General features: G+C 36.3%; 1 protein-coding gene across 1 annotated transcript in view; it reads right to left on the minus strand.

The window, feature by feature from the left end:
* The window catches only part of LOC145266699 (collectin-12-like), a 26,395-nt gene that overhangs the window by 2,014 nt on the left and 4,381 nt on the right, over positions 1-20,000 (minus strand). Inside the window, exons 2-3 of the mRNA XM_080122624.1 lie at positions 17,659-17,862; positions 4,104-4,256 (exon numbers count right to left, since the gene is read on the minus strand). Coding sequence (XP_079978750.1) covers positions 4,104-4,256; positions 17,659-17,862 — 357 coding nt within the window. The remainder of the gene's footprint in view (positions 1-4,103; positions 4,257-17,658; positions 17,863-20,000) is intronic.

Raw genomic sequence — 20,000 nt, forward strand, 5'->3', positions numbered from 1 at the left:
AACTTTTATTGACGGAAGTGATGGGAGGGGACGGAAGTACCGATTTTTATTAGAGAGGGGGCATCTAAGGGAAATAACTCATACTATGACAATTAGTAGTAAGATATTATGTTTTTATACAGTATAACCTAACCGTTATTTGAAGGGTTCTTCATACAAGTTTGATGCAATTGTGTTCAATGTTTTTCCAACCTAAGTTGATAAACAGACACACGCGCTCCATTATAATAAAGATTCTCTTTTTTTTTTAAGTCATTTTTGTATTAGTTGCCTTTTTTTGTTTAAAAATCTTTTGTTTTTAGATCATTATATTGGTTGTTTACACTTGTTTTTAGTTGTTTTTTTTTTTTTGTTTATCTTCTTCTCTATTAATCACATTTGACGAGCGGGAGTCACTTTATATTTATGTTGGCCTTCAATATCAGTCTAATAAAACGTGATCCTTTTCTGGCTACGTCACCGAGGCTTGATTTTAATACGAGTTACAGAGGCACAAACATGGCTGCTTTGCTAATAGATTGCGCCGGGCAAAATCAAAAGATAGTGAACTGATCGGTCTCGTCTAATAGTAGAAAGATTGCAGTTCCACATAGGATTTTAAGTTACAGAGGTTTATCATGCAAAAGAGCAGAAGACAGTGGCCTGATTGATCTCGTCTGATATAAGGTCAAAGGTTGAAGTTCATTATAGAGACAGCGATTTATCATGCAGAAGTGATAAACTCACTGGCTGCAAAGCAGCCATGTCCGTTACCCTGAACACAAGAATTGAAACCAATGCAACCAACCTAAAAAAAGTTTCTGATATTGACTCATTCAACCGAAAATCTAGGTATGCTTTTCACAAGGTCTAATTTTAGTTATGAAAAATGATGTTACTCAAATGTCCACCATTTTAATTTTCACACTCTTGTGCTCTCTGCAAGGCATTGTCCATTGTCATTGGCTGAAGCTCTTACACCAATTGAATTTTATATGGAAATTTGCCCTCTTCATGAAGCATTCTGTGAAGAGATGATCGAGAGACCCCAATTTGACTTTATCTCTTTCTTACTGATGTAGATGGATCCTCGGCCACACTCTCGGCTAATCTCTGAGGATTCTCATCACTTCTTGCCGTAGGGGGTCTACCAGATTTAGGGAGGTCACATACAGACCTTGCTCATGAAATCGAGCCACCATAGCTTTTCTTACATTGGGAGTAGGGGGATTACTTGTGTTGAAGTTTTGTCTTGTGTTTCAGTTTCTGATATTGACTCATTCAACCGAAATACAACTCTACGATAAATATCCACTCCTCGGTAGTATAACAACTCATGATGACCTTAAAAGGTTTACTCTAGATGATCTGAAAAAATAAAAAAAATATATAAAAAATTAAGAAAGTTATGAATTTTTTTTTTTAACCATCAGCTTCTTTTGGGACACCTTGTAGTAGAATGATTGTAGTTCCGTGTAAGATTTTATGGTACAGAGGTTTATCATGCATAATTGTGTGTATCCGAATGAATGAGCTTACAAATGATCGCTAGAGCAGAAGACAACGACCCGATTGGTCTCGTCTAATATAAGATTAAAAGTTGGTGTTCATTGCAGACTTTTAAGAGACAGCGATTTATCATGCCGAAGTGTTTTTGTGTGAATGAATGACCGGGCAGCCTTGAAACATTTCTTTTTTAGGTCATCATTTTTTTTTTTTTTACATTCTCTAGTAATCACAATTGAGAAGCGGAAGCATTTCCACCATCATTTTATATTTATGTTGGCTTTCAATACTCGTGTACTGAAACACGATTTTTTTCTGGTTATGTCATAGAGGTTTGATCTTGATACGAGTTGTCTTTCTTGTGTTGCAAAGTCACAAACATGACCGCTTCGTTGGTAGAGTGCACTGAGAGGACAGTGACCCGATTGGTCTGCTCTAATAGAAGGTTAAAGTTGAAGTTCATTGCAGACTTTTAAGAGACATCGATTTAGCCTGCTGAAGTGTGTATGTGTGAATGAATATGTTTACAAACGACTGGACAATCTTGAAGCTTTAAGAAGCATTAAGACGGCCATCAACCTCCACTAATAACGTTTAGATCCAACCAGTTTCAAAACTGTCATGTCTTTAGTAGTAGTAGTAGTAGTAGTAGTAGTAGTAGCGATATTTACGCTTTACTAGTGGGGGTTCCCGGCGTTTCCCGAGTGTTTTGGAGGTGTAAAAGAAAAAAGTTTTCGGGGGAAGGTAGGCTCGAATCCAAATCCTTGAGGCAAAGGCGGAGAAAAGCGTGATGACTTAACTCGACGCTACGAAGGTTGTGGAATAAGAGTGGATGAAATTAAACGATTAAAAAGTTGTGACAGGTGCGTAGAGTTAATGAGGTCAAACATCACGCCATATGGGAAATAAAATCCCGCACTTAACTTTTGCTGCGAGGCAGTCGTTTTGTTTTTGTTTTTTTCCTCAAGTTGTTGGGGGAAAACCAGCTTCCTATAAAAAGGTGAATGTCCAAATAAATAGCAATTGTCTGATATGACAATTTTAACCGCATTGATCAAAGCTGGTTTGCTTTCTAGGCGTCCCCGGCGGGAAAGCCAAGGAGTTTTTTGTTTTTTTTTACAAGGTGGTCACCACTTATCAAGGCCCGGAAGCCACTCATGGATAAGGGTTATTGTAAGTACAGAACGTTAGTGTGGATATTTTAGAGTGTCTACTTAAGGGGGCGATTCATCAGGAATTTGTTTACGTTGGACTTGAAGAAATCCAAGTTGTAGTCAGGAGGGAAGCAGGCAGATGGAACAGAGTTCCACAGGCGTGCAGTTCTAAGAAAGAAGCTTTGTTCATGGAATCTAAGTTTTGATTTAGGCACAGTGGGGGAAGTTTTTGACAGGGGATTCAGCTAGACGAGTGTTGATTCGCTCCATCAGTTTCACTTTATTTATACTAAAAAGTCGAACAAACACGCGACACTGCAAATAGTGCGAATTTTATAAGAGTCGATCAAAATAAATCTAGACACGACGTCCCTTTGCAAATCATAGATATTATTATCTAGGGGGCATATAAACAGTTCTATGAAATAGTAACCCCCCTCCAAAGCCTTTGCTGGACATACAAAAATGTGTGTGCCGCTTTTGCCTCATATATATATATATATATATATATATATATATATATATATATAGAGAGAGAGAGAGAGAGAGAGAGAGAGAGAGAGAGAGGGAGAGAGAGGGAGAGAGAGAGATTACACACCTGATATTTCAGGGGTTCTTTATACAAGTTTGATGCAATTATGTTCAATGGTTTTTCATTGATAAACAGACGCATACGCTTCGTCATAATAAAGATTTTTTTTAAAGTCATTTCTGTATTGGTTGTTTAAATTTGTTTTTACTTGTTTTGTTTGTTTATATTCGTCTCTATTATTCAGAATTGACGACCGGAAGTCACGGATTATCTGCCCTTTCGCCAACACTTCATAATTGTGTTGGCCTTCAATAGTCGTGTATTAAAACGTGTTTCTTTTCAACTTACGCCATTCTAAAAAAAACGACGAACAGCTATTTAAAAGTCCATCAATTTGAGCCAGACACCAAAGGAGCGGAATTAACCGCTACTTTTGTCCTTCTTGATAACCACCATCTAAAAATCGGCCATGTCTGTTACTCTCAAACACAAGAATTGAAAACAATGCAACCAATCTAAATAATGCTGTATCGAAATTGCAGCGATTATTATTATTATTATTATTATTATTATTATTATTATTATTATTATTATTATTGTTGTTGTTGTTGTTGTTGTGGTGGTGGTGGCAACCACTTATTTGCATATGCGAATAACATAACACTATAAATGACAAGCCTAGGTTGGCCTTGGTGTGTCTTACTCAAATGCCACCGGAAGTGACGCCGAAGAGCGTACATGTCCTCCCACCAAGACTCTCTGACTCGACACCGTCATTTGTACATATTGTAAATATACCTTTTCTTTAATACACTTATTATTGCGTTATCTTGTTGTTTGCGTCTTCATTGTATTTCCTTACTAATTATTGTTCAACCTTGCAACCACAACAATTATTATTTGTTTTACTTTCCAGAGTAATAAATACGTACCTGCAGGTCTCGAACAAAGAGGAGATAAATGTTCTGTGCATGAGAAATCGTAAATCATACCGTCGAAAACACCAACACAATCATCTCGTTCATCTTCAGTAGGCGCCCACCAATTCCGGGGACAACAATCGCTTCCATCGCTCCATTTAAAACCTGAAAAACACATTCTTTGTATTCATAAACAGGAGGACGACACGTCAACTTTGAAAGATGAATAAAAATAATTGTCCCGACATAAGACGTTTGTAAATTTTATTATAATAAAAACACAACACACATTATCCTCCCTCGCCCCCTCTCTCTCTTTATATATATATATATATATATATATATATATATATATATATATATATATATATATATACTAGCAAAAGTACCCGTCGTTGACTGGGTTCGAAAACAGCATACAGAAAATGGGTTCTGATTTATGAAAGTATGATAGGTTATGAAAAGGAAGGGTTGTAAAGAGATAGCTTAGAATTTGGGGCTATCAAAACCAAAGCAAAATATGATGAAAGTAAAAATAAAATAGATAAATCACATAATTAATTATACCATACCTGTTCACACTGAAACACTTATCACAATATTTTGTGGATCTATATTAAAAAACCTTGTTAAACTTTGTGACATATTTCCATTCTATGGAGGTCAGGCGTGAACGAACACCCCATAATTTTATTATACCATATTTCTTCAAACTGAAACATAATTATCAAAGTATACTAGATAGATATGAAAAAAGCGGTCAATTTTTTTTAACTTAACCGCTATTATGACTCCTTAACATTTATTGTTTGGGGTTGAAATCAAGTTATTACGTTAGATCCATGTCCAAAGAACCTATATCTAAAATTCCAAGTGTTTAGACCCAAATTTGGCAGAGGAGTTTTGTAGAGTTCTCAAAGATAAAATCGTTGAACTTTGACCTTTTAACAGCCAAATTTCTGGCCGGAAACCGATAACAAATTTTCCCAGATCTCAGTACCCTGTGTATCAAATTTCGAGTCTGTAGACTTAAAATTGACAGAGTTGTTGCGTAGGGAAATATACACACACAGACACACAGATATACAGACACACAGATACACAGAAACGTTCACTTTTATAGATAGATAGATAGATAGATAGATAGATAGATAGATAGATAGATAGATAGATAGACATTGGCAGCAAGTCATTATTCAAGCACGTCTGATTGAATACGACAAAGTTATTCTTTTTTCCGATTTTTCCTGATATCCTTTGCATTCGCCGAGCGGCCTTTTTTATGTTAGTTAGCGTGTTGTTAAAAATAGCGTGTAAAAAATAAAAATCATTCGCCCCTAACCTTCCTGCAACCACCTTTATAGCCAATAATAAAAAAATTATAAATACACCAAGCTCCAAAGGAAGAGAAAAAGAAAACAACAACAACAACAACAACCACTCCTGATGATAATCGGACGCACCGATAAAAAGCGCTTGAGAAAAATATGGCTGAACAACAACGTTTGGGCGCCATTTTATACACCACGTCAGCTGAAATAAAAAAAAGAAAGACCCCGCTCGGCAAATGGAAAAGATATCCAGAATGATCGGAAAAAAGAATAACTCTGTCGCGTACAATCAGACGTGCTTGAATATATATATATATATATATATATATATATATATATATATATATATATATATATATATATATATGCAAGGTAGGTGGATTCTGTCTACCATGCTAGAAAGCTACTAACGCCCGACACTATCCTGTACCTCTATAAGGCCACCATTCGCCCATGTATGGAGTATTGCTGTCATATTTGACAAGGTTCAAAAGAGAGTCGCCAATCTGATAGGTCCTGAACTGACATCTAAGCTTCAGCTTCTGTCCCATCAACGAAATGTTGCATCTCTCTGCCTGTTCTACAAGTACTTTAACGGTGAATGTTCTGACGAACTGCAAGCCCTTGTACCCCCTCGACGTAAATACCCCCGACAAACCCGACAAGCAGCTAAATCCCACCCCTTCACAGTAGAGATCCCTAGATGTAAGGGAGCCTTCTACTCCAGTAGTTTCTTTCCCAGAACGGCTAAACTTAAGAATTCCCTTCCCGGTCCCTGCTTCCCCAACTGTACTGACATGCAGAAGTTCAAGTGTAACGTGAACTGACATCTTGCTGCTCAACTCCCTACATAGTATCCCTGTAGCTTATGTCCCGGATAGTAGCCCCCTACATGAAAATGGCAACGTGCCTTGTTTGAGGCGAAAATATAATTATATATATATATTATATTATATATATCGTATAACGATTAGATCACTCTCTGACTGACGTGAATGAACATTTAAGATTAAAAATGTTTAAATTCGACGTTATTTCACGCGGTTAATGGTAGCCGAATCGATTAGGTCTTCGCTAACTGAGCCAGAGATGTCTTGTGATGCGGGGTTCGAATTGTTCGACTGGTATTAATCGTGACACCCTGCACTGAAAATTCCTGAAAGGATGAAACACTAGTGTCTGTAGGTATTTAATTATTATAGTAAAAAAAATAATTATATATATATATATATATATATATATATATATATATATATATATATATATATATATATACAGTAAAACTCCTTTAATTTGGACTTCCCCTTATTTGGACTTCTTCTAAACCTGGACTTTCTCTAAACTTGAACTGTCTCGTCATTGAAATTGTATTAGCATATTTGATGCGGAGTTGCAGTAAAACTGTTTACATGGTTTAGTCAGATATTGCGCAGAAATGTTAATATTGGTACTATATAATTAATGTAGATTAGCTATTGATAATTAATTTACACTAACTGTAAAAAATTTTTTTCAGATTGCTATATTTAAAGCAAGCACATTAACAAAAGCATGGGGTAAATTATGCCCAGCGCCAAAGGCTTCTGAACTGAAAGAATCAGAGAATATATCTGGTCTAGAAAAAATTCTTGAAACCAAACGGTTACCGACCAACCACACTATTCTTAAATCACTTAATGCAAATGATGTTGAAATGTGGGTGCAACAAGATGAGGAAACTACTGATCAATATCCTGAAGGCAGTAATGGTGATGAAAATAGCGACAGCTCCCATTCTCTTGACCCTAATGTAAATAACCAAGAACACTCTGATGAAGCAATATCATGGGATGATGCAGAAAAGTCTATGGAGACGGTTATAAAATTTCTAGAAAAAGTCCTTACTTTAGTGACAACTATGTTTTGCCAGCAATGTCACTCCGAAGAGATATAATCATAAAGAAGCTACAGAACCAAGAAATTGTAGATTTTCGTGATCGCTTACGGAATACAATGGCAGCACCCGAGAGCTCAACCGATGAAAATAGAAACTGCAATGAGACTCATTCAATGAATAAATAAATAAAAAAACTGTATTTTACATAAATGTATGATTTCTATAGATGATAACTTAGGTAATAAATACCTAACAAGTAAGAGAAGATTTAATTTATTTTCAATGTTTTTGTTCCTGGTAATAATATTTAACACTTCTTACTTGCAATATATCGTAAACTCAACTTAATATATACTTGAAGTATCATATAGCAATGAATTTCATTTACTATTTCTTAATTCTTAGAAAATTAAAGTTAACTGTAGCATATTTTTTTATCACGAAACTTGAACAGCATCCTCTAATTTGAACGAAGCGGATGTTCAAATTAGAGGAGTTATACTGTATATATATATATATATATATATATATATATATATATATATATATATATATACATATATATATATATAATATACAGTATAACTCCTATACCCAAACACTTGCAGGTTTGACCATTACAGCAGTTCATTTTTACACGGGTACAAATGAATGTTTAATGGGTTAAATTTGCATCCATTAATGTTTCTTTCGAAATAAACTGTTAAATTTGTAACTATGACCAAATTAAAAAAAAAAAAAAAAATATTTGGGTTTCGGTTAAAGTTTTCGTACAATAACAAAAATAACCAACCTTGAGTTTTTTTTTTTTTTTTTTTTTGCAACATTGGACGATAATGATGAGGAGGATGTGGTATATATGAGGAACATGCACATATATATATATACTAGCAAAGATACCCGTGCTTCGCACGGAGCTTTGTTGCGCACTCAGGTACCAAAATCTGTGGGCACCTTCCCAGTAAGTTGATGTTGTAAGAGCAACGATTGCATAAGGTGATTAACATTTTAACTACCTCTTGTAGTGACTGAAATTCAATCAGGAACTTCACAAAACATTTTCATCAAAAAGGAAGGTTACTTGATGTTACATAGTAAATTTTTCATTGAAGTAATTTTCAACTCTTGCTTAAATTTTATCTTGCACATTCAATACTAAAAACTTACCACAATCAGATCATGTCAGTTTTTCCTCATATCCATTTCTCGAACTTTTCACTGAAGAGCCTCAGGGTAAACTACATTTCTGCTGCTTTGATTTGGAGCCAGAATGTAGAGTTTTTCTGAACTTCCTGTCCGGCTGATGGAGACGTAGAACATACCGTGACTGAAGCAGTCTGATGTCAAGTCTACGCCAATGGTGTTAAATGTCTGACCTTGACTTTTGTTTATGCTCATTGCAAAACACACCTTCACAGGAAATTGGAGTCTCCGGAATTTAAATGGAAGTTCTGAGTTCGATGGAACTAAGGGGATCCTTGGCAGTAGAACGGTTTCGCCTTTGTAGGGACCACAGGAAATGGTGGCCTCAAGTACATTGGTGTGCAATCTGGTGATAACACATCTGGTTCCGTTTGTTGTTTTTGGTGGTTCCAAGGATCGAAGAATCATGATTGGCGATCCAATTTTGAGATTTAAAATGTGTGGAGGCATTCCAGATATCTCCAAAGAGTTTAAAAACTCCACAGGGTAGTGAACAGCTTCATATTCATTAGTAGCCGAATCAACTGACTTGTATTGCTTTGTGTCTCCTGGAAATTCATCCATTATTGAATTGTTCAAATGATTCACATTGCTGTTTAATGGCGAAATAATAGCCCTCTCAGCAAGCCAATCCGGTGATTTTCCATTGTTTTGCAGGTCTGGGTACACTTTGTCTTTCAGTTGCTTCTGATTACCGACACATTTACCAAGCGCAGTTGGAATCTTAATTGTGTCAGGTGAAGAAGTGATAGGAAACTGACCATTACCGATTTGGAGAAGCAATTTTGAGAAGTCTGCTGCAGCTGTGTTATCAGAGATATAGGCTCTCATATTAGTAGTCAGTCTCTTCACTATAACGTGCCTCCAGAGATAGGATTGTTTCAAACTTGCATTGACAATGTTAGCCCTTGTGCCATTTTTAACCACTGGGAGGATTTGACGGAAATCACCGCAAAATAAGGTTGGAATGCCACCCATGGGATTCTTGTTTCCTGTGATGTCTTGCAGTGTTCGGTCAATTTCTTCATAAGCACTCTTGTGCGTCATTGGGGCTTCGTCTACAATGATTGCAGAGGTGTCTCTAATTACATTTGCCAAGGCTGAGTTACCAGTAATTTTGCAAACTGGCTGATCCATTCGATGAGTATCCAAGGGTACTTTAAAAGTGCTGTGAAGAGTGCGGCCACCTTGTAGTAGAGTAGCAGCAATGCCACTGGATGCTGTTGCAAGCACAATCTTTCTCATGGATCTAATCTTTGCAAGGATCAAATTGATTACAAAAGTCTTGCCCGTACCACCTGGAGCATCAAGAAACATCATGTTTTTGTTCATTTCACCTTGTGCTTCCAACATTGCCATGAATGAATTGTAAACTTCTCTTTGAGAATCGGTCAGTTTTTCTTGCATATTTTCTGCTTGTAGGGAAAGTTCTTCAAGATTATAAGTAACTTCACGTTGATACTCTCTCGCGAGTCTTTCATCTCTCCCTTGCGTTGGTGCAGGTAATCCATAGCTTGCCAATGGTTGACCGCACATAAGGAGAACTTTTTCTTCAATTAGACAAAGAGTTTTATTGTAGATGTCCTCATTAAAATCTGCTTCTGGATTGTTAACTTCTTGCCTGTATCTGTGAAGAATGTCTTCAGATATTACATCACGAAAAGCCATCCAGATCTCAAGAGGATTTCTTGGCTCACAGGCTGTTAAAATTATCACAAATAGGCTTCGCAAATTTGAAGGTGATTGAGTGGCACTTGCCTCTCCTACTGCTTGATGCAAGTGATGGTCATTTTCTAGAAGGCCTTGAGCAAGGCACGCTGCTCTGTATGTTTCAAACACCTGACCATTGTATGCTCGCAAATTTTGAAATGAAGTTGGACCAGCAACCTCATTGAGCAACAGGCGTAAGAAATAACACTCCCCTGCTTTTGGACTAATCGTGTAGATTCTCCCAATGCATGGTGCCTTCCATACATCATCATTTTCAGTACCTTCAACTTGTACCCCACGCATTCTTCTCATCCATTTCTTTGTCGATTTCTTCCAAGTGTAAAACTCAGGGACTTCTACGTATTTGAGACCCCTTGCAAAGTCATCCTCATGGCAGAGTTGAAAAAATGCTGTCAAAGTTGTGGCAGGCGGTGGACCTTGGGCTCGTTCCAGAGCAGTATCAGTTGAGAACATGACATGCTGCCCATTTTCAAGATGAACAGAAAGTTGTACAATTGGGGGGAAATGTTCATGGATGGGATGTTCCAATATCCTCCAGGCCGCCTCTGAACTGCCGACATACCTTGCATTCTGGAACTGCTGGATCTCATCCACAATGTGACTTTGTACTTGGCCTTGTTGGTTAGCTGCTCCATCAGTTCTTTGTAGTTCAAACACTGCTTGATCACATCCTTTATTCACGTATTTGAGGACATATTTGATGCTTTGGATCGAGCTGCAAATTTCTACGTTAATGTGAGCGTTGAACTGCTGAAGGAGGACCTTTTTGTACGGAACAATCCACTGGTTTGTTATTTCTTGATTAACATACCGACCATTTCTCTTCATCCTTATTGTACCAGTCTGGCCTCCATCTTCTGGTTTTCTTCGCCTGTACTTGGGGTAAGAGTCTTGGCCTTGCTCGGTACACTGACGAAATTCTTTTGGGTATTTTTTGGAACATTTGTTGTCAATCATACATGGACAATTTGGATTAAATGGTCCACAAGGTCCATGCACCATATGTGCCATCACTTTAGCATGAAGATCAGGATCTTCCTCTTTGTCAGGGATTTCTGCAGATATGCAGAGATCCATTTTTTCTGGTAGAAGTTTGTCCTCTGGGGCCTGCCAGGTGAGGATGTGTGCATGCGGCAGTCCTCTTTTTTGATATTCAATACTGTACAGGAAAGCCCTCAACCTGCCAAATCCTCCCTTTTTAATAAATTCAAGTAACTTTTTTAGCTTCTGCCTGAAAACCCTGGCAACAATATCTGGACGATCGTGAGGGTCTTGCCCTTGAAGACATTTTTCTGTAATTTCTGTCCACTTTGGATTTGTTGTGAACGTGATGAAGAGGTCGGCTCGGCCCATTCACCGAACATATGCCATGGCATCACTTTGACGCTCAAACATGTATCGAGGGCCTCCTGTATAAGTTGCCGGAAGTACAACTCGTTGACCAAACTGTTCTGGATTCCCATCCTCCCTAAGAATTGAATCTCTCAAGTTGCTATAATTGTCAGCTCTCAGGGTCTGTTGCTCATGCCTCAGGAACTGTAAACGTTCTGTTTCAATCTTGCAGTACACATCCACCAGCCATTATTGAAATAGCCTTCGGTACCAGAGAAAATAGTTTCCAGGCCGAGTCATTAAATGGTACGAATAAAATTGCTGTTGGGTAACTTTTCGCCCATTGGATGCCTTCATGTAGATGTTGTAAGATGGAGAACCATAGGGGTACATTAACGTATCGTAGAGGGGATGTAGTTCGGAGATCCGTTTTAATGTATCATTTCTAAAACGCAAGACAATATCCCGGTTAGCTGTTGGTTCATTCTCCATTAATATTCCAATCTCATACGTTGTTGTTGGAGCATTGAATCGCCGTGGATGCTCTTCTTGCAGCCTTCGGTCTTCCCTTATGACAACTTTATGTTCTACCAAGTGTTCTTCTTCAATCCTCTCCTTTGTTGTTTTCAGCTGACAAATGAAGCTGTTGTTCTCATGTAAAAATTCAGTCAGACTTCGGAGAATGTCTCTATTGAGTCTACTGTCACGTCCCCGATTATGTAGTTCCTCTTCCAGACTATCCAAGAAGTAGACTTGAATAAACTTTGCTGTTTCATCTTCAGGTGGTAAAAGACTCCCAATCTGGTGGCAAACCTGGCCTCGAATTCTAAAAGAAGGATTCCACCCATGTACTGCCGCAATTTTGTGACCAAATGATGTCATTGCAAAACAATTGTTATAACTGCGTAGATTTTGCAGAAAATCTTTAGAGATGGGACCATTGCCGGAGAGCAAATCTTGAAGCAACTGAGGCAGTGGTGGAAAGCTATCAAGCACAACTTTGCCAGAAGAACAACAACAACCAGGGGTTTCTCCTTTAAATTTTACAGCTGAGCAATGTTGACATACTTTGTCCATTTTTCCTATATCAGCTGTAGTGAGAGAGTCATTTTTGTTGTAGAGCAATCCTTTTCTATTGCAGTGTTCTATTTCATGGTGTCTCAAAGCAGTCATTCGTTTTTAAACGGAATTGTTTAACGATATTAATGATTGTAAATTAATTAAGCGTAAAGGAAATGTATACTAACTTAAATGGACGAACTATAAATAATATTTCTGAATAGTAGAATTATAAACAATTATATTGTACCTATTTACTATGCCTCCCCACGGGACAGAGTTAGACACCAGGGTCGTTTTTTAACGTGGAGAAAAGGTACAAAAATAAAAATTGTCTCAGTCGTGAAGGATTTCTCCTCCACCGAAAGAGAACAAGAAAATGAAGTGCAGCATCTGAAGAACAGATGGTATTTATTTGCTCCCCCACTGAGCAAATTAGGCACAAGGCCGTTTTTAATGTGAGGTAAAAACCAGCTCCCCTAAAAGGGGTCACTCTGGTTACCAAAAATAATAATTGTCCCAGTATAGAGGGTTTCCCCTCCATTGACTGGTACAAATTATCTTAAGTGCAGTATCTGCCGGAACAGATGGTATTTATTTGCTCCCCCACCGAGCAAATTAGGCACAAGGCCGATTTTTAATGTGAGGAGTGAAGGGAAAAAGGGGACCAGCTCCCGAGAGGTGGGAAATGGGAGCTGGTTAAAGGTCAGGCATGTGGGGTTGCCCCCACATCTGGTCTTTGCTAGTCATAGCTAGTCCTAGCTAGTCATAGCTTGCAGTGTCTGCCGGAACAGATACTACACTTTGATCTTGACCAAAAGGAATGAATAAAAGCGACCTACGTGTGACTCATTACTTCCGGGTGTAAACGTCACAGTCTAAAAGTAATAATTAAAAAAAAAAAAGTAAATGTAAAATAAATGTAATACCAACTTAGGTTAACTAAGTAAACAGTACAATTAAAACAGTTCTATTAAAACAAATAATTACTAAGATCTAGGTAATTGTTAGTCTCATTGTTATGGTTTTAAAGAAAAAAATGTGTAAAAAAAGTTCTGCTTTTGTGAGTACGTGTATTTCTTTTAAATTACATAACCTTTTTATTTTATTAATTATATCTCTTTTAAATTTATATATTTTGTTAGTAAACTGGAAGAAATTCAGTTGAATAAAACCTTGTTTGTGTTCTTTACGTTAAACTCATATTTTTATAAAAGGTTCATCCAGTTTAAAGAAAGCGCTAAGTTTAAATAAGACTGGAAATAACTAATTCAATATATAAATAGAAAAATGAAATAAATATAAGCTTCAAGTCTTAAGATAGTAATAATCAAAATGTTATAAATTATTTGTAGTTCAAATCTATGATAAGACAGGCTTTCGAAATAGGCTCGACCAGAAAGATTAAATTGGAACGAAATTATAATCTCCGTGCCATTTTCAAAACAACCCCACAAAAGTAACGATATCCTGCAGTTGGTTAAATGACAATGGTTGTAAGAAAAATGTAAAAGAAAATGCGCTTATCTGTTTATTTTGACCTGTTTTATTTAATTAAAAAAAAATTGGCTATAACTAGAAGAGAGCGTTATGTTTTGGGGGTTGTTTAAAAAATAGAATGGAAATAAAGTTAGTTCCGTTTTAATTGTCTTTAATTGCGGCAAGCGCTAACAAAATCGAAAAATCACTGTTTACATTCGAAATGTTAACTTTTATAGGTTTACAGGTTTGCTGACAAGGCTGGGGGTGTTTAATACAATTATTTTACTAAATTGATTTTTTTCATTTAAAAATAAAATTATTTCTTTTTTAATAAAGTTTTATTTTAAAATATTTGTTTTTGTTTATTTATATAAAATTACGATAGTTGAATTGTATTCTTTCAATTATATTGGCAAGTAAAATATAAAAGATTAAAACGGAACGAAATTGAAATTTCCATTACATTTTCAATACAATCCCAAAACATACAGCTTTCCTCGCCAATGAATTGTTTTGATAATATACGTAAATCGAATATAAAATTAAATGAAAATATATTAAATAATTAAATGTTAAATAGATTTTGTAAATAGTACAGTTGAAATGATTAGAATATTTCCAATATGTAATAAGGTCGAGGTAATTAGTTAAAGAGATTTAATATAATGTGATATGCAAATGAGCATAAGTCATTCGATATGGGGGTGGTTTGTAGACTAGTATATAAAGAAATTAGGCAAAGATTCTTATGTCTCCTATAACAGAAACATCCTAAAATGGGTTCTAATGTTTCTCTACCAGGAGAGATCTACCCTCTTACCTCCTTTATATTTCGTTGATGATGGAGAGCTGTACACACAGACAGAAACACACGAACCCTATTACTTTATAAAAATATAGATATGACTGTTGAGCTGGATTAAATCCGACGATATGAAATAAAATGGAGGTGGAAGGACCTGGATACTCAACGTTTCGCCCGATTTATGCGGGCTTCTTCAAGAGGGATGGTCATTGATGGTCTTTTTGAAGAAGCCCGCATAAATCGGGCGAAACGTTGAGTATCCAGGTCCTTCCACCTCCATTTTATTTCATATCGTCGGATTAAATCCAGCTCAACAATCATATATATATATATATATATATATATATATATATATATATATATATATATCTAAGGTTGACAAGAAAGTTCTTGCGGTGTTAAACTTAAATTCAAATGAAGATTTATCTGTAAAAGCAAAAATATATTGATCGAAATAAGCGCCATCAAAATCAAACTTTCCCAACGCAAAACAAGTGTATTTATGCCAGTAATGTAAAAATCTTGCGTTCTGGTGGCGATGAAGTCGCTGAAGGCGTTTTTGATATCGCTTAGGTTTTTGAAGCATTTCTCACGCTGAATGGTGTCAAGATGCTGCAGAAAGTGGTAGTCAGTAGGTGAAAGATCTGGAGAGTATGGCGGATGAGTCAGAGTTTCGTAGCCCCATTCATTCAACTTCAAGGGTGAGTTTAGTAACGTGCGATCGGATATTGTCCTGGAAGAAAATTAGGCTTTTTCTGTTGACTAATGCTGGATGTTGTTGTCGAGGTTTCGGATGCATTTCATCCATTTGTTGACAGTACTTTGGCACCGTAATGGTTTCGCCTGCATAAAAAAAAACCGTAATTGATGAGACCGGTCGCAAACCACTAAACAGTCAGCAAGATCTTCTTTTGGTGAAACTCTGGCCTCGGAAAGTGTCGTGGAGCTTTATCAGCATCTAACCACTGAGCTGAGCGTCGCCGGTCGTCGTACAGAACCCACTTTTCACCGCAAGTAACAACCCGGTCGAGAAACGGATCGTTTTTGTTGTGTAAAAGTAGGAAAGGTGACACTTCACAACGGTTCTTTTTTTTTATTGTCGTTCATTTCATGAGACAACACCCATTTATTCAGTTTTTTTGTCTTTCCAATCTCTCTGAAGTGGTTGGAAATCGTCGTATACGTTACGTCGAAGAGTTGTGCGTGGATTGGCCACGACTAAGGCACTTAATTGATCATTGTCAACATTAGATGGCCGATCACTACGCTCATCATCTTCAATATTATCGTCGTCATGTAATTTCTTAAACCACCATTGTGCTGTGCGTTCAGTAATAGTTTCTGGATCAAAAACTTCGTTGATATAACGAACTGTTTCAGGTACTTTTCGGCCTTGCTTGAATTAAAATAAGAAAATTGTGCGGATTTTCTTCCAGCTCGTATTGCATTCTGTGAATTTATATATATATATATATATATATATATATATATATATATATATATATATATATATATATATGTATATATGTACATATATACAAATTTTAAGACTACACACATACACACGCACACACACACACACACATATATATATATATATATATATATATATATATATACATATAGTACTGTTTCGCTGTTTCACAGCTCATCAGTGTGGCTAGACAAGCACCTACCTCAAGCCAGGATCAAAACCCGATCGCCCAAACAACAATTGGAGCTTCTAACCGTTGCTCTATACAGCTGCTGCTATGTGGGCAGTGAATTAACAATGTTTTGACGTTGTCCAAAGTATGTAAGCTCAATTTGTTTACACAAAGAGCATCGCTACATACGCTAATGGTAATTTGTATATCACTTCCCAAATGCTCAATCTAAGATAGGGAGCATTAAATATATATATATATATATATATATATATATATATATATATATATATATATATATATATACATGTATATATATATATATATCCCTATATATATAAAATGAACTCATTTTTCCCTTCTGATTTTGTACTTTAATAGGATTAAAAATCAAGACATTTCATGGAAATGTAATATGCATAAACTGCAGCACAATATCTGAGGTGTGTTATGGGCCTATTACCTCTCCAATTCCTCGAAAATCGTTGATTCCTATATTTTTTCTGGTGAGAATTCACTGCCAAAATCGGTTAAACTCAATCGAAATCGTAAAATCCTTTCTCTCTAATAAATTCCTGCTTCCCCCGCCACCACTTAACACCGTTGTGGGATCGTTCACAAGGGACAGTTACGAAGGAACACCAGTTTGGGTTTTCTTTACTTCGTAATTGCTTAAAAAACTGGAATGGAATTTTAACGAATCAAAGGGTTATTTATGCCATTTTTTTTTTCGCTTTTCGCTGTGTTTTTTGTTTTTTGTTTTTTCCGAACACGTCCATCATTTTTTTCCCTGATTTATGCTTTTTGTTTTTCCGATTTCTTTTTTAAAGAAGTTTTACGTTTGTTCGCTGTTTTTTTTTTAATTTTTGTTTCGGTTTTGCCGATTTTTTAAAGAAGTTTAACATGTTTTTTTTTTTAACATTTAAACAGGATTATTACTTCGCTTATTCTTCACTCCCCCTCCCCCCTTACACACACACACACCTCCAAACAACCGGGCAACGCCGGGTACCCCCGCTCGTATATATATATATATATATATATATATATATATATATATATATATATATATATATATATATATATATATGTGACTTCTTACCGGATGGAGTCTTTGTCGCCGATACCCAGTAAATACTTTTATCAAGAAATTTTTTTAAATCTTTCAATTCTGCTTCGTTTTTAATCGAATGTAAGATGGCGCCTCTCATTTTACATAATATTATGGCATATTTGGCATCGGCAAATGCTTCATCCCCGAAAAAACACATTGAATTGATTCGGAACCATTTAGCTGAGCACATGCCTGAAAAATACAAAAGAAAAAATTTATGAAAGTCACTGGGCATGGTTTTGAAAGCCGGTTTATCATAATTTTTTTTGTAGGTTTCTGATTTTTTTTTTTTTTGAATTGTATTTAAAAGATAATCGCTAAAATAACAAGTGCAGCATGCATGGTCCCCCGTGAGTGCACAGTGAACGAGGCATAAAAAATGACTAAGTTCAGCATTTTCTCCTCCCCGATTTAGGCCCAAAAGTCCCCAGGGGACGTCAAATCCTGGTGAAAATGAACAAACGGTGCAGTTTTAAGCCTTAACATATGTAAATTTGAGTTCTGCACCATGCAAAAAAAAGAAATGACTTAGTCCATCCCCCCCACCACCACCACCACCATTAAGCCCCCAAAGTCCCCAAGGCCTTAACATATTTAAATTTGAGTTCAGCGCAATGCAAAACTGCTAAATAGACATACACAGAAAATTTTGGACAAATATGGAAAATTAGTCCCAAAAATGAAATATTTTTATTAGCCCTAAAAAAGTCCCTGGGGCACACCCAAGAGTTATCGTGAAGTATAGATAAACAAAATTATATAGAAATCAGTTACAACTTTACAGAAAGTTTTATAAAAATCCAAGGCATTAATTTATGAACACAAAAGTGTCAATTTTAGTCATTTTAACCCGAAAGGCATCCCTCGGGAAGCAACCAGAGTTTCCCCGGAAAATCCGTTCTATTACTTTTTTACTCATATCATGTTTAATGTTTGTGCAAAATTTTCAAAAATTCCAAGGAGTAGTCATTGAGAAAAGTGCGGACAGACGAACGGACGAACGGACAAGGGTGAATTTACAGGTCCACCCTTATTTTGTTGGGGAGCCAAAAATTATTTTTACACGTAAAAAAATTATAATGAAAAAAAGATAAAAGTTACAAATAAAATTTTAAATAGTTGAAGACGTAAAATGTCATGTATTTTCATGATTACAATCTAGTTTTTACAAGGATGGGTCAATTTATTTTAGGGTGTTCGTTAATTTTGCTGGAATATCTGGTGGGGAGGTTATTGCATTTCTGTGCTTTTATCCGTTCTTTTAATTTTGAAATTATTGTGAGGGTATCGATGAAAGTACTCAATATCCTTTGTATAGCAGCTGCGTCCACACCGAACTTCATGTCCACACCGAACTTCAATGCCGGGTATCCATGCTGGTATATTATAAATTGAGGGAAGAAAAAATATTTATATACATTATAAAAAATTAATTTAAAAATTAATTTTTTTTTTTTTTTTTACACGGGGGTCACCACTTATCAAGGCCCGGAAGCCACTCAGGGATAAGGGTTATTGCAAGTACAGTACAGTAATTTAAAAGAAAAATGGTCATTTTATCGAGCTAGAAAACTACTCCCACCTGAGAGCATCCTACACTTCTATCATCAGGCTCCTTCAGTATTTGACAGACTACGGATACCCACGAAAGGGGTGCCTGCGCATGAAAGTCTTATCGGCAGGAGGTGCGCATCTCCAACCACACCTCTTCTGTTAAATACCAGTGGCAAGTGAAGTGTATGCACAGGACGACTGGAAATAAATGCCGAGATAAGCGGAGAGCACATACAGCACCTAGAATTCCCAAATGGTCACCTACTACCAAATTTTTTTTTTTTTTTGCTCAACACACACCTCCAACCGTGTCAAACGCATATCTTATTTTTCTTTTATTAATATTATTGGAATTTTTCCCCTTTTCCTTCTACATATTTGTGAATTATTCCATGGTTTTCGGCCTTTTGCATTATTTTGAACCATATTCCAATTACGTGATTTCCTTGGATTTTACTTGTGCGAATGGAAATTCAATTAACTTTCTTGGATTTACATTTTTGGATTTTACCGTCATTGGATAATTTACCTTTCACCAGACTATCCATTCACGTGTAATCACCCTTTTCTTCACCATATTCCCTCTGCTTAACTTTTTGTTATCAAGTAAGATCTTTGACTTATTGCAGTTTCATCAAATACTTTTGTATGCAAAATCCGATCCCGCATTTTGCTAATTCCTACCCTCTGATGAGAAGGAAAGTATTTCTTCGAAGCTCCGTGGATTAAGAACAATCCACTTATCAAGTGTTTCCTTTTCAGATTAAATATGTTTT

The sequence above is a fragment of the Euprymna scolopes genome, chromosome 41 (genome assembly GCF_053919585.1).
Source record: "Euprymna scolopes isolate OS-2025 chromosome 41, ASM5391958v1, whole genome shotgun sequence".
Taxonomy (NCBI): domain Eukaryota; kingdom Metazoa; phylum Mollusca; class Cephalopoda; order Sepiida; family Sepiolidae; genus Euprymna; species Euprymna scolopes.